This window comes from Echinops telfairi, unplaced genomic scaffold (assembly GCF_000313985.2).
Source record: "Echinops telfairi isolate 266 unplaced genomic scaffold, ASM31398v2 ScPeMD7_7425;HRSCAF=8463, whole genome shotgun sequence".
NCBI classification, from domain to species: Eukaryota; Metazoa; Chordata; class Mammalia; order Afrosoricida; family Tenrecidae; genus Echinops; species Echinops telfairi.
The window spans coordinates 7,509,036-7,523,495 of NW_022111325.1; the positions used below are offsets into that span (position 1 = coordinate 7,509,036).

Below are 14,460 nucleotides of genomic sequence, written 5' to 3' on the forward strand. Positions count from 1 at the left end.
TTCCAGTTCTGATTCAGATTCTAACCTCCATGCTGTTCTCGTGAACAGCACGCTGCTTTGCTGAGCGGTTCTGTGGCGTTAATGGCAGGAGCTTCGGTCACTGTGATAGAGCAGGTTGAAATGTTGAATGAAGACCCAGCCAGACCAGGGACCTCAGCTCAGGCCATGCCGGTGAGCGGCCGGCAGCATTCGTGTGCACGGCCCCCTCCTGGCAGTGCTGGTGGAGAGAAGAGGAAGGAAAAGCACTGAGTCCCTGAGTGGTGCAGATCGTTAAATTGCTCAGCTGCGAGTTGAGAGGTTGGAGGTTCGCGTCTGCCCGCAGGTACTTTGGAAGAAAACCCTAGCTGTTTATTTCCCAAAAAGATCAGGCCCTGAAAACTACTGAGCAAGTCTTCTTTGACATACGTGGTGTCGCGAGGAGTTGAAATGAGCTGGAAGACAACGTGTTGTTCCCCACGCCCACCCTGACCCCCAGCCCCTGAATAAACAGAGCCCAACTGCCATGGCCTGTCCTACCCACCAGAGGTCAGACTGGCGCTAGCCAGAGCAAAGCAGGGAGTGGGGAGGGACTCCTTTTAGAGCAGGGTTCCTCAAGCTAGACTCTCTGGACACTTGGGGCTGGATAACACTTTGTTGAAGGGTGCTGTCCCATGCATTACAGGATTTTTAGCAACACCCCTGACCGCTGCCCCTTAGATGTCAGTAGGACCCCTACCCGCCCAAGTGATGACAACCAAAAAGATATGGCTGAAGGTCCCCCTGCAGGGTAACTAGCCCGTTTGAGCACCGCTGGGTTAGAGAAGAGGCAGGGGCATATTGAACATGGGACTCCAACACAAGGGTAACTACTGTGCCACCTACTGAAAGGGAAACGAGAGAAATGTGCAGAGACAAGAAGTTCTCAGGTTAAAGGTAATGCAGACCTTCTTGACATGGAGGTGACTCACTGCCATTGAGTCAGTTCTGACTCATAGAGACCCTATGGGCGGGGGAGAAATGTCCCTTTGGATTTGCAAGACGGTAACGGCTCAAAGGAGTAGAAAGACCCATCTTTCTCTCGCAGAGCGGCTGGTGGTTTCGAACTGCTGGCCTTGCGGTTGGCAGTGCAATGCATACCCCACTACACCACCAGGGCTCTCGTGGAGCTAGTAAGGTGATGCCATTAGATTACTGTAGAGAATGTGAGGTGTTTTTCAGACTTGGAGAGGCCTGAACTTATACAAACTCAATCAAGAGCGAATAGAGCTGCCATGACTTCTCAGGGGACCTGGGGTTTCCCTCCTGGATTTGACCATTGACAGTTTGCCCTTTACCCCGGGGCCAACCCCAACAGCCTGTCCACTTCAGACTCCAGTGTCTTGTGTGACCACCGCCCAATTCTCTCCTCCCACAGGAACAGCCCGGGGCATTGTGATTGCCACAGGAGACTCCACGGTGATGGGCCGCATTGCCTCCCTGACGTCAAGCCTGGCCTCCGGCAAGACCCCCATCGCCCTGGAGATCGAGCACTTCATCCAGCTGATCACGCTGCTGGCCGTGTTCCTGGGCGTCTCTTTCTTCGGGCTGTCCCTTTTCCTGGGCTACAGCTGGCTGCAGGCCATCATCTTCCTCATCGGCATCATCGTGGCCAACGTGCCCGAGGGGCTGCTGGCCACCGTCACTGTGAGTAGCCGGGGTGGAGGGTGGTCTCTGGCAGGAAAACCATATCCCTCGTATCTCTCTTGTGGTTGAAATCTCAAGAGCAGAGTACACCTGGCTTTTACACAAAGCAGACAGACAGACAAACAACACTCACTGTCCAGTCCAATTGATTCCGACTGCTTGGTGGATTATAGGTTGGCTGCTAACCGAAAGCTCCACAGTTCAAAACCACCAGCCTCTCCGTGAGAGAAAGATGAGGTTTCCTGCTCCTGTAAGAGTTACAGTCTCGGAAACCCACGGGCGCAGTGCCACTCTGCCCTATAGGGGCACGATGAGTTGGCACTTGTACACTGATCAGAAATAATAGACTTCCCAATGTGCGGTAACCCCTGGACCCAGAATTTCTTATGCATTTTGCTTTCTCCTCCATAAGGAAAGCAGGAAGTGGTGTTGGAGAAGCTGTGGATTATAAACCAACCACAAGGAGTGAGGTCTAGCCCCAGGCTTACGAGCTGGTGACTCGGCCAGATTATTTAACATCTCTGGGCCTCAGTGTACTCGTGGGTTTTAGAAGAACATTCCTTTACAACTCTGGAATATTCTTATTTTTTGACAGGACTTGATAAGTAATAGAGTCAGCCTTTCAGCCAACGTTAGGTGTCTTTTTGTCTCAACTCATTCTGTTGGTGGACTGCTCTAGTTAAATGTCATTGTCTGATTGCCCTGGTCTGATTTCCTATGGCCTTGAAGAGCCTGGGTAGCACCCGCCATTTGTGATTGACCGCTAAGCCACGTGTTGGCACTTCCATGCCACCCAGTGACTTGAGGGCAGAAGAAGCTGGCAACCTGCTGCCGTGATGATGGTGGCCAAAATCACTCCAATGAGCAGTTCTCCTCTCACCAGGGGCCGGGGCACACTCCACAGGGGCAGCTGACGACATCTGCTCCTGGAAGGAACACGAAGCCGTCGAATTTCTGACTCCCACTGCCATTCAGTCGATGCTGACTCATAGCGACCCCCAGTGGGATTCTGGGACTGCAACTGCTGATGGGAGTGCAAAGCCCAGTCTTTCTCCCCAGGAGCAGCTGGTGGTTTCGAACTGCCAACCATGTGGCTCCCAGCCCACCTCATAACCACTACACCAGCAGGGCTCCTCCTACACACCAGTCTGACAAAATCTTGAAGGTGATCTTGATGTCCCCAGAAACTCTCAGGTAGAAGGTGAACTCAACCCTTGTGCTTAGCCTCTCTGCCTATGACCTCTTGTCTCCTCGGTCACCCATTTCGAGTGTGGTCTAAGGACAGTGTATCTCAACGTGGGCAATCCTGCTCCCTGGGGGAGGAAAGGGGTGCTGGGATGATCCAGAGGAACTTGAGAAGCAGACGTCTACCCTCCCGCCTGGATTATGGGCTGTAATGCATTTTTTATTTCCAGGGGATGGTGCACTGAGCATTTTTTCTGAAAAGGGGTGACAGGCCAAATAAATTTGGGAGCCTATAACCTACATTATCAATAATTGCCTTTATATAGAAACAGGCCGATTTTGGGGGTGCACTTTGACTAGCATAAAAACATTGGGACTTGCTGTATTATAGAAAGTCATTAGAATTTTGTTCTTAAGTAACTATAGCCTAAGAATCCATTAAGATTCCTGAGTGGCAAAATGGGTTTGCTCTAGGACTAACATAAAGGTTGGCTGTTCCAAACCACCCAGCAGTGTCACGGAAGAAAGGCCTGGTGAGCTGCTTCAGCAGAGTGCAGCCAAGAATCCCTGTGGAGCACAGTTGTGCTCTGTAGCACATGGCATTGCCGTGAGTCAGAGTCGCAAGGAGTTTGAGGGTTGGGGTGCGTGCACGCTTGTGTTTGGACTTTCGCTTTTAAAATAGCTCTGTCAAACACCTAAGTTCATTTCTGATGCAAAAACCGAAACCTTCTGATTTAAGATGGTGCTCAACTTCTTCTAGCACCGGCGTATTCCTTCCCAGTGTCGTCACCCTCCGCTCCCCATTCCCCGTCTTAAAAGCGACCCTTCCCCATACCTGGTACCCCACACCTGACATCAGTAAAAGATGGAGGTTCCCGGAAAGACTGAGTTACTAAGAGGTATCCCTCGACCTGAGTTGGAAAGCAGACTGCTAGTCAGGAATATAGAAAGGAAGAGAGGACTATTCACAAGAGGAAGGAGGATCACTATGATACTTTGGTCAAGGAATGCCTGGTTTCGAAAAGTTAGCATTGTAACTTTATTGGTATAACTCACAACAGCCAAGGAATCACCCCACACCCAACCCACTGCCGTTGAGTGTATTCCAATGCATAGCACTCATATGCAGGGTTTCTAAGACCGTTCATCTTTATGGGGGCAGCTGACTCAGAGCAGCAGGTGGGTTTTGAACCTCTGACCTTGTGGTTAGCAGTCTAACACTGAACCTACAGCACCATCGCGCCTCACAAGAGCCAGTGAATACCTTCGCTCTTGAAACTCTGCTAGGACGCATGAACCCACACCCTTTCCTAGTTTGGTTTGCCCTAGCCACAGACGGGATTTCCCAAGACTGAGGGGAAAGAAAGCAAACACCATTCAATGTCCGTGTGTGATCTGTCAACTGCGTCTCTCCATTGGGCTCTCTCCCCTCTTCCCGGCCTCAGGTGTGTCTGACCCTGACCGCTAAGCGCATGGCGCGGAAGAACTGCCTGGTGAAGAACCTTGAGGCAGTGGAGACGCTGGGCTCCACCTCCACCATCTGCTCGGACAAGACGGGCACCCTCACCCAGAACCGCATGACCGTTGCCCACATGTGGTTTGACAGGACCATATATGAGGCCGACACCACTGAAGACCAGATGAGTGAATAGTGGTACTGGGTGGGTGGCAGAGCGGAAGGGTTTGGGGTGGTGGTGAACGAATGGGCTGAGAGGGAAGGGTGCGTATAACGAGAAGATAGCGGGGAAAGTGGAAGAGGAAGAGGAGAGGATTGTCCGTGTAGGGAAAGAAATGCCACCTCTGTTGTGGTTGGGTAAGGAGCGGGATGCAAACCACCCGCTTCAAACTCTCCTAGCCCCTGCTCACGAAGTCTCCCTCCTGCCTCCCTAGGAGACACATTTGCCAAGGACTCTCCTACCTGGATCACCCTAGCCCAAATCGCCGGCCTCTGCAACCGGGCTGACTTTAAGCACCCTCAGGAGTCAATTCCCATAGCTAAGGTACCAGGCCGAAGTAGGCAGAGGTGACCGCAGGGTCCAAGGTATAAGCTGCCCTCTTTCAGAAAAAAACACACAAAAAAGGTCTGTCCTGGCACTCTGATTTCCCCAGTGCTCCTTTCCCGGTGGGTCCCTCCCTCTCTCCATGGGTGAGCTTGGCCCTGCTGCTTACACCACCTGGCCTCCTCGCAGCGCGCAACGACGGGTGATGCTTCAGAGTCGGCCCTGCTCAAGTTCATCGAGCAGACTTACAGCTCCGTGCGGGAGATGAGAGCCAAGAGCCCCAAGGTGGCAGAGATTCCTTTTAATTCTACCAACAAGTACCAGGTACAGCATCGATAAAAGCAGGGGAATGGTGCGGGGGGTGGACTCATCATTTGGGGACCCGCAAGCTTTGCTTCTGCCTGCAACCGCACCGCTGATTGCTGCAACAGAGGCAGTGGGTAGCTAGCATCCCGAAGAAGAGGAAGTGGCAAACGGGGTAGAGAGGAGTAGGTGATAAAGGAAGAGTCGCCGTGAGTCAGCACTGACTCGGTGGTAGTGAGGTTATTTTTTAGTTTGATTTATCTAAAGGTTGATGGTTCGAACCTACCCACTGGCCATCTGCTTCTGTAAAGATCACAGCAACTTCTACCCTGTCACATGACTTGCAAGCAACCCACAGCTGCTGGCATTGACTCAGAACCAGAGTGCCCAGCCTCAGGCCCCAGAGGAGAGACAGCAGGCATTACCTCTCTCTGGAATGCCGGCAGGTAGTCAGGTCAGACGGTGACTACAGTCCGATGAGTCGTGTGCTTGTATGTCTTAAAAAGCACACAGCAAAATGGCAAGATGGACTGGCACAGCAGCTGCTACAATGGGCTCGAACATAAGAACCATTGTGAAGACGGTGCCGGACCGGGTGCTGTTTGTTCCCTGTGCGTAGGGTCATTAGGAGTCAGACCGGCTTACTGGCCCCTAACAACAGCAACAACAGAGATTTTAAAGGAGCCCGCTTGGTGCGGTGGGTTGGGCATTGGACTGCTAGCTGCAAGGCTGTAAGTTCAAACCCACCAACCTCAACCACTCCAAGAAGACAGAAGGGACTGTTTACAGTCTCGGGAACCGCGCACGGGTCACTAGGAGTGGGTGCCGGCTCTGGCATGGCTTGGGTGTTGGGATATATAGATGTATCTCATTGCCTAAACTTTCATTCAAGGACGGCTGGGGCACGAGTGTGAAGTGCTTGGCTGCTGACTGGAAGGCTGTAGGTTAGAACCCGTTCGGCAGCTCCGAGCGGTGAAGACCTGGCCTGGGCAGACTGTTGTGCATGCCCTCACGCCAAGGCCGATCCTGGGACTGCGTGTGCAGAGTACAAGCGCCGCACGGGGTCTTTACAGGAATGGATCAGCAGGCCTCGTCTCTCAAGGAGCTGCTGGTGACTTCCATCCACTTATCCCCTGTGCCACCTGGGACAAGCACTCAATTCCAAGTGTCCTGGTGCTTGGGTGATAATGGCCGCTCTGCCTGGGGCACATGGGAAGGTGCACAAAGTAAAAGAGCACTGAGTCGTCTCCCGGAGGAGCTGTTGATACATTTAAGCTGGGCTTGCAACAATGTCTCTGTTGATGTAGCTAGCTAAAGAGACAGTGTTTGTCTTGTGAATTCGTGGAAAGTTCACAGGACTGAGCAGCAGGGTCACATTAGCAATCCACACACACTGTTTGAACTCATCTGTTGCAATCCCCACAACGGCCTGTCTGTCCTTCTCCCACCCCCTCCCTGTGCGTCTCCTTTTCATGCCTCTGGCTTCCCTGACCTTCTGAACGTTGTCCTTGGGTAAATGTCACCCTTTTGATCTTACACGGTTGACTCTTGCAGCGTGGGGTTGAGTTCCGTTCCAAGCCTGAAGGCTGACTAAGGCCCATAGTCTCGTGGGTCCCACCAGGCTCTAGCCAACCAATACTCTTGGACTTCCTTATGATTTTGAATTCTGTTCCACATTCCCAACCCCCACTCCCTGCCCCCAGCCTACCCAGGAATTTCTGATATGACCCTTTTCAGGAGAGCTGGTAGTGGTGGTCAGGCACTCTCTAGGTCTTCTGGTCATGGTAACTGATGTTTGCCCGGCCCATTAGTCCTCTGGACTAATTGTTTCCATGAGTCTTTCAATGATCAGCACACTTTTTCCCTCCAGACAGGGAGACCAGTTGTGCCTGAGACGGCTGCTCACGCATGTTTTAGACCCCTGTCTTACTCACCAGCGCAGGATGTAGAACACTATCTTTGTGCTGTTGGTGTGCCCTGAGGTGACAATCCCGAGCCTCCTGGCCCAGTATCTCATTCCCTCTGGGTGTGATTGTATCTACGAAAAAAATTTTTGGAACCTTTGCCCCTACAGGAATAGCTCTATCAATGCATAATGAACTTTTGCTGAAATCCTGTGCAAGACTTTCAGAGGCAGTGATTTGGGTGCAGTTGGAACTGCAAAGTCGTCCTCGGTAGTACAGCCAGCGTGCTCAGCCCTCCCACTCTGCGCTCTGAGGAAGTGCAGCCAGCAACTTTCACTTGCCCCTGGTGATACCACCCATCAGGCTGCGATCCGCACGGTCAGCAGTTTGAAACCACCAGCAGCTCCGTGGGAGAAAGACTGGGCTTTCTGCTGCAGTAAACAATGAGGGTCTCAGAAACCCCCAAGGGGGCAGGGGACCGCTATGAGTCAGTGAGCTTGATGAGTTTTGAGCTTGCTCTAGGCAGGCTGGAGGCTCCCGGAGTCACAAGAGCCATCGATGCCGGCCTGGCCCTTCAGGGCCTCCCGTCTCTTCCCTTCTCTGTGACCCCAGTGAAGGGAAGGGTTCTCTGTTCCGGTAAGCCCAGATGTTTCCTCCGCCCTCGTCATGCTTGTCTGTCATCATCCGCCAAGGTGTGACTGAGTCAAGGTGTGACTGAGTCACGAGCTGACGCCACCAAGTCTGCATGGAGGCCTCAGGACACAGAGTTCGTTCTGCTTGTTTGTTTTTCATCTTTCTGCTGAAATGAGTTAGGGTCATCCCTCGGAACCGTCTGAGCATGTTTTGAACGGGACTGAGCAGTGTTTTAAGTGGACACTTTTGACCACAGTTGTCAAGCGCAGTGGCTTCTGCCGGGCTTACCGTCTGGGCAGCGAGTGCCGCTCTGCCCAAACCCTTTCTTTTCTTCTCCCGGAGTGCCTTACCTGAAAGGCCCCAGAGCCGGAACTCCCTCTCAAATCACTAAAAGAAAGAACAAATCCCACTGAGTCCACTCCAACCCCTGGTGACGCCGGGCGTGTTGGAGGAGACCGGCCCCTCAGCGACCGTCCAGTGGCGGTGATCTTTTGGAAGTAGACCGCCAGGCCTCTCTTTGAGGCACCTCTGGGTGGGTTGGAAGCAATAGCCGGGTGCTGTCACTGTACACAAAGGCTCCTCAGTTCTTTTCATAGATCACAGATCGAGAGGAAGGGAAAGATTATTCCAGTGGTTCTCAGCCTTCCTAATGCCACCGCCCTCTCATACAGTTCCTCCTGTGGTGGTGACTCCCAACTATAACATTAGTTCCGTTGCTGCTTCATAACTGTCATTTTGCTACTGCGATGAATCGTGCAACCCCTGTGAAAGGGTCGTTCAACCCCCCTCACAGGTTGAGAACCGCTGCTCTATACCAACCTTATTTCTTGTCGTGCTTTCTTCCTAAATCTGAACACACACACACACACACACACACACACAGACTCAACGCCCCTCTGGGGATCTCTCCGGCATTGAGGAAAGGGAGAGGCAAGGCGATGGGAAAACGAACCTGGTTTAGCATTGTTCTGTTCGGTGTTAACAGTATTTATTACATGCACTGTCTCTCCTAACTAAGGATCTGTCACATTTTATCGAAGAAACTAAGGGTGTGAGATGAAATGGATTGGCCCAAGGTCATCGAGCTAATAATGCATCCGAGCCGCCCAGTACGCCGGCCCTGAGTCTGGTTTCTTTCCTCTGTACTCTGCTGCCCGTCCTGGCCACGCTCAGGCTGTCTACCAAGCCGACCATAAAGGCAGCTGAGGGGCAAGGGGGCGGGGTGGCTGTGCCTGGCTCTGCCTCAAAGAGCCTCCAGCCTGGCTGAGGGGACCACAGAGACACATGTGACTGCCATACAGGGCAGAGGGCTCCTGGAAAGGAGGGGGGCTTGGGTCAGGGGGCTTGTGGTTGTTTCTTTTGTTTTTAAACTGTGGTAATTATAGGAGCCCTGGTGGAGTAGTGGTTACGTATTTGGGCTGCTCACTGCAAGGTCAGCGGTTCAAAACCACCAGCCACAGCTTGGGAGAAAGATGGGGCTTTCTACTCCTGTAAAGAGTTACAGCCTCAGAAACTCGAAGGGGCAGCTCTACCCCGTGCTGTGGGGTCACAAAGATTGGGCATCCACTCGGTGGCAGTGAGTCTGGTTTGGTTTTTCTGGTGGTCAGTACACTCTGGTGGGACCAACGGTTAAGCACTGGGCTGCTTGACTGAAAGGCTGGCAGTTCGAACCTACCCCTCGGCCTCTCAAGAGAACGGCCCAGCCATCTGTTCCCGTGAAAAGCACAGCCTCCAACAACTCCCCATGGGGCAGTGCCACTCTGCCACGCAGGGGCGCTCCGGGTCACCATGGAATGGACAGGCCTGAGCACACGTCCAGGACATTCACCATCTCCATCATCTTTCCAGGTGCAGGGCAGTGGCATGCCGCTCACAGCATTACTCAGCATCACCTTGACCTTGGGTCAGATGTCCCTGAACTTGGAGAACTGGGCTGGGGGTGGGGACTGGAGGTGATGGGAACGGGGAATGGTCCCACCCTTCGGTCCTTTCTCAGCCCTCTGTCCCAGCCCTTGCTCTCGCCTCTTGCCCTACCAGTGCCCCCTGTGTTGCCCTTAGATGTCCATCCACCTGGAGGAGGACGGCCCCCACACCCACGTGCTGAGGATGAAGGGAGCTCCTGAGAGGATCTTGGACTTGTGCTCCACATTCCTGCTGAATGGGCAGGAGTACCCCATGGATGAGGACATGAGGGGTGCCTTCCAGAACGCCTACCTGGAGCTGGGAGGCCTGGGGGAGCGCGTGCTCGGTGAGGGGGCGTCGGGAGAAGACGTTGGAAGAAGGGCACCAAGGTGGTGGTGTCCGTGGATGGGCCAGGTAGAGACCCGGGTGATGGAATGACTTCTGGCTCTTCCTCTTCCTCCTCCTCCACAGGGTTCTGTTTCTTGAACCTGCCTAGCAGTTTCTGCAAGGACTTCCCATTTGACACGGATAACATCAATTTCCCCATGAGGAACCTTTGCTTTGTGGGGCTCATATCCATGATCGACCCTCCACGAGCCTCGGTGCCTGACGCCGTGAGCAAGTGTCGCAGTGCCGGGATTAAGGTAAAACCATCCCTGGGCACACCGGAACCTGCCCTTCCCCTCACCTGTCTGCAAAGAGGAAGCTCTGCACAGCGTGGGCTCTCCACCAGCGTGCACGCCTGCTTCCCTGTGCTGGCAATTTCCCTTCTGACCAGGTCCCTGCCGTCAGTCTCTTCTGCAGTTCCCAGGCTGTCTTGCTTGCCCTTCAGAATAACTTGGGGGACATTTAAAGTCAGATTCCCAGGCACACACCCCTGACCAATGAAAGGAGAAGCTCGGGATAGGATAATCTCCCTCCAGAAGTGTGGCTCTCGTGGTGTGATGAGCACGTAAGGGCTCTGCTGCTACCAGAAGGGCTGGTGGTCTTAGCCCACCCGGGGCTCCACAAAGACAGGCCTGGTGACCTGCTTGACTGAAGACGGGAGTCTAGGCTGTCGATCGGAAGGAGCAGCGTCTGGGGACTTAGAGACTTGCACTCAAACAAGCAGCCCCCTAAGGGAGGAGTCAACCAAGTGCACACGGGAGAGGCACACCGGCTTGTGTGAGCCAGAGATGGCAATGACTAAAGCATCAACGATCGAATATTCTCATGAACACCCAAATGGTGGCGGGCTGCCGGGGACAGTGGGAGCCCAAAACCCACCCGCAGAGGAGCTGGTCAGACTGAGCCTCTGACAGATCTGCTCTGGCCACAGTAAGAGTCTCGATCAGCCTATCAGGCAGAGACCATCTGATCCTTGATTTTGCTGGGTTGAACTTGATACTTGCCTAGTTGGCCCCCTATAGACGCGGCCTGCGTCTGTTCTGGGTGCAACTGTCTCGTAGTTGTTCCATGACAGAAATGTCTTCCCTGGCTTTTTGAATGTTGTTGGGGGTCTTTTTCTTCTTGGCCATTATTTGTATTTTTGTCTGGATATCATTATGTTTTTAACCTAACCACATTAGCGTAGTTTTGTTTGTTACTGTTTTCTAGTGGGTTTCCCAGCTGTGACGCACAGGAGAAGTGGATGCATAATGATAATACCGGGTACAAGGGGGTGTAGGGAATTGGGGGCGGGGGATTGGTAGGGCGGGGAAGGGGAATTCAGGAGTAACTGAAGAACACGGGATGGGGAAGGGAGCATTACAATGGATTGTGATCGCATAACTCATCTGGAAGGCGATGAGTTAACCATGGGGTGGGGGCGCTCTAAAATTGGTGGTTGTACAATTCTCCTCGACACGATTGAATGACTGAACTATTGGATTATGTGAAACGTACTTGTCAATGAAACTGTTGGTGGGGGTGGGGTGCCGCGGCAACCAGGAAACGCAGTACTGCGGGCACTCCCACTCTGCTACCTGGGCCCGATGAGATTCCGCCTCAGCTTAGCAGCTCCGAGCGGACACAGCCGCAGGCGGCACCCAGGGGGTCAGGCCTCTGGAGAGTCCTATGTGCTGCCAAGCTTGGGGGGTGGCTTGGCTTTCTTTGTGCCATCAAGTTTGAAACCCCGTGCCGGAGGGCTTTAAGATGCGTACACATTCCCTGGGGACTTTGTCAACCCACAGGTCCTGATTGCATGGGTCTAAAGTATCCTGGGTTCCCCCACGTCAGCTGGTTCCCAGAGGAGGCTGAACGGAGTGTCCAAGGATGAGGCCAAATGGGTTGGGCCTCCTCCAGAGCAAGCAACCTGGAGAGTAACATGCTGAGAGCAGGGCCCCCAATGAGTCAGGCTCAGGGGGAACAGGCATACAAGGTACATGCCAAAAGGCAACATGAGTTGCTCCCAGAGAGAGACGCAGCTGCAGAACAAACCCAGGGGCAGGGCTTCCTGGAGCGGCAACAGGAATCCTCCAGTTCTTTAGAGAGCCTGACAGGAGGGTATGGGAAGTGAGGGGGTGGGGCTGGGGGGAAGACGGGGGAAGAGGGGAGTTGATAGCATGGATGATTGCGTAGCCCCTCCTGATGGGATTGAACAGCAGAACTGTATGGGAATGGAAGGGATATATTGGAATGAGCAAGATGTCCATAAAAATATTATTCGAGGAGAAAAAGAGAGAAGAAATCCTCCAATTCTGAGATTCTGTGTATCCCACTTTCCTTTAAAAAACAAACAAAACTTTTTATTGTGAACTGGGTGAGGGAGAACCAATTAGTCATCAGTTTCACGGTCCGCCATTTGTACACGTCTTGTTTCAACTCTTCCGCTTGAGCCCCTGCCGTCCTTCGCGCTTCCTCTCTGTTTCCTGCTCCCATTCCTACCCTTCCCTGACCCTCTGTCTTGGGGTCCATGTCTTTGGATCTCAAGTGGTTGGTGGTTGATTTGCAGGTCACGCTTCAAGTCAAGCTCACAAGAGTCCCAGGATGCCAAAAGCTTGGAGGCTTGACCCTCCTGGAGGTGCCTGGGAAGAAAGGCCTGGCCACCTACTCCCCCCAAACCAGTCATGGTCTACCCTCGGGACGCAGCTCCACTCTGGCACCCACCGGGTGACAAGAAGTCGGAATCAACTCGAAGGTAGCTGGTTTGGCTCTGGGTTTTCCAGGCAGAGCAGCACCCAGGGCGTCTAAAGACGCTGCTGCCACGGGCAAGCGTCCAGCTGTGAGAGGCCTCTGTGCTTCCGGGGTCTGTCCCAGGATGGCCCGTGCCATCATCACCCCTTACCGTCTCCTGGACCCCAAACAAACAGAAACGTGGTTGGCTGAGCGAGGCACCTTGAATACCCTCGGCTGGCCTGGAGCGGTTGCTGGGTGGTTGTGGTGGCAAGCGGTGCACGTGGTGCCATCCTCCGAGGAGACCCGACGTAGAGCACTTCCAGGAGACTGCCCACAGGCCAGAGCCTTGCAGGGTCAACTCTGAAGGGCACGGCCATTGAAGGAAAGCGGACAGATGAAGGTGGCATGCCAGCAGCCTCGTTCTAATGCAGCAGTTCCCAACCTGTGGGTCGGGACCCCTTTGGGGGTCGAACGACCCTTTCACAGGGGTCGCCTGATTCATCACAGTAGCAACATGACAGTGATGAAGTAGCAACAAAAATAATGTTATGGTTGGGGGGGGTCACCACCACAGGAGGAACTGTATGACGGTCGCGGCATGGGGAAGGTTGAGAACCGCTGCTCTAACGACACGGCTGCGGGACTCCGGCCCAGGCGGACATGGGTTCAGGCTGCTGGAACGAATGTGCTTTTAAAAATTAAAATGAGGCAGCCATCTCCCACCGGCATCATGGCTGCCCTCGGACCCTTGGTGAAGCCTAAAATTGTGAAAAAGAGGACCAAGAAGTTCATCCGGCACCAATCCGACCGCTATGTCAAGATTAAGCGCAACTGGCGTAAGCCCAGAGGCATTGACAACAGGGTGCGGAGAAGATTCAAGGGCCAGATCTTGATGCCCAACACTGGTTATGGGAGCAGCAAGAAAACCAAGCACATGCTGCCCAGTGGCTTCCACAAGTTGCTGGTCTACAACGTCAAGGAACTGGAAGTGCTGCTGATGTGCAACAAGTCTTACTGTGCAGAGATTGCTCACAACGTTTCCTCCAAGAATCGCAAAGCCATTGTAGAAAGGGCAGCCCAGCTGGCCATCAAAGTCACCAATCCCAATGCCAGGCTGCGCAGCGAAGAAAATGAGTAGATGGCCCATTTGCAAGTTTTATTTGTGCTAAATAAAACCATAAATGAAAAAAAAATTAAAATGAATCCACCCCATTCTACTTACCGCTCACTGAGACGCTTAGCAGCATGAAGATCCTTCGCGATGGACCCGGCTCCGTAAGAAACTCAGTTTGGGATGCTCTCGTGAGAGCCTGCAGGGACTGGGCAGCAAGTTTCTCTCTGCAGGTCCGATGGAGAGAGGGGAAGGAGGGTGCGTGGGGACAAGAGGGCAGCTTGCAAGACTGCGTGGGAGCAGCAGAGGTGTAGCCAGCACCAAGTACTTAGAAATGAAATTCTTTAAGTACTTGGCACATTCCAGAAACGGCTCGATGCCCTTTACCTCAAAGGGAGCCATTCTCTATAGAACGGCGCTTCCATTGTGTTACACACGTCGCTCCTCCCGGAATGTGCATCCCAGGAGCTCACTCTTGGGACATTGACTATTTCTGTTCCCCGAGCTGGACTCGGACGGTGCGCTGCCACAGACGACCGTTCTGTTCCTGTGGCTAGTTCCGGTTCAGTCCGAGTCGGCTCAAGGCCAGCAGGGTTTAGAGAGAACTGTGCCCCAGGGTTTCCTCTTTCTTTTTTTAAAATCATTTGATTGGGGACTCATACAA

The 14,460-nt window shown here is 53.3% G+C and overlaps 2 protein-coding genes across 2 annotated transcripts in view; both read left to right on the forward strand.

Annotated features, from left to right (window-relative positions):
- The window catches only part of LOC101648541 (sodium/potassium-transporting ATPase subunit alpha-4), a 50,864-nt gene that overhangs the window by 11,919 nt on the left and 24,485 nt on the right, over nucleotides 1-14,460 (forward strand). The window contains exons 7-12 of the mRNA XM_045298372.1: nucleotides 1,394-1,662; nucleotides 4,293-4,491; nucleotides 4,738-4,847; nucleotides 5,037-5,171; nucleotides 9,746-9,935; nucleotides 10,061-10,233. Of these exons, the coding sequence (XP_045154307.1) occupies nucleotides 1,394-1,662; nucleotides 4,293-4,491; nucleotides 4,738-4,847; nucleotides 5,037-5,171; nucleotides 9,746-9,935; nucleotides 10,061-10,233 (1,076 nt within the window). The remainder of the gene's footprint in view (nucleotides 1-1,393; nucleotides 1,663-4,292; nucleotides 4,492-4,737; nucleotides 4,848-5,036; nucleotides 5,172-9,745; nucleotides 9,936-10,060; nucleotides 10,234-14,460) is intronic.
- On the forward strand, nucleotides 13,396-13,871 carry LOC105979854 (60S ribosomal protein L32-like). The gene has a single exon (XM_045298407.1). The coding sequence runs from the start codon at nucleotides 13,416-13,418 to the stop codon at nucleotides 13,821-13,823; it is 408 nt and encodes a 135-aa protein (XP_045154342.1). The 5' UTR covers nucleotides 13,396-13,415; the 3' UTR covers nucleotides 13,824-13,871.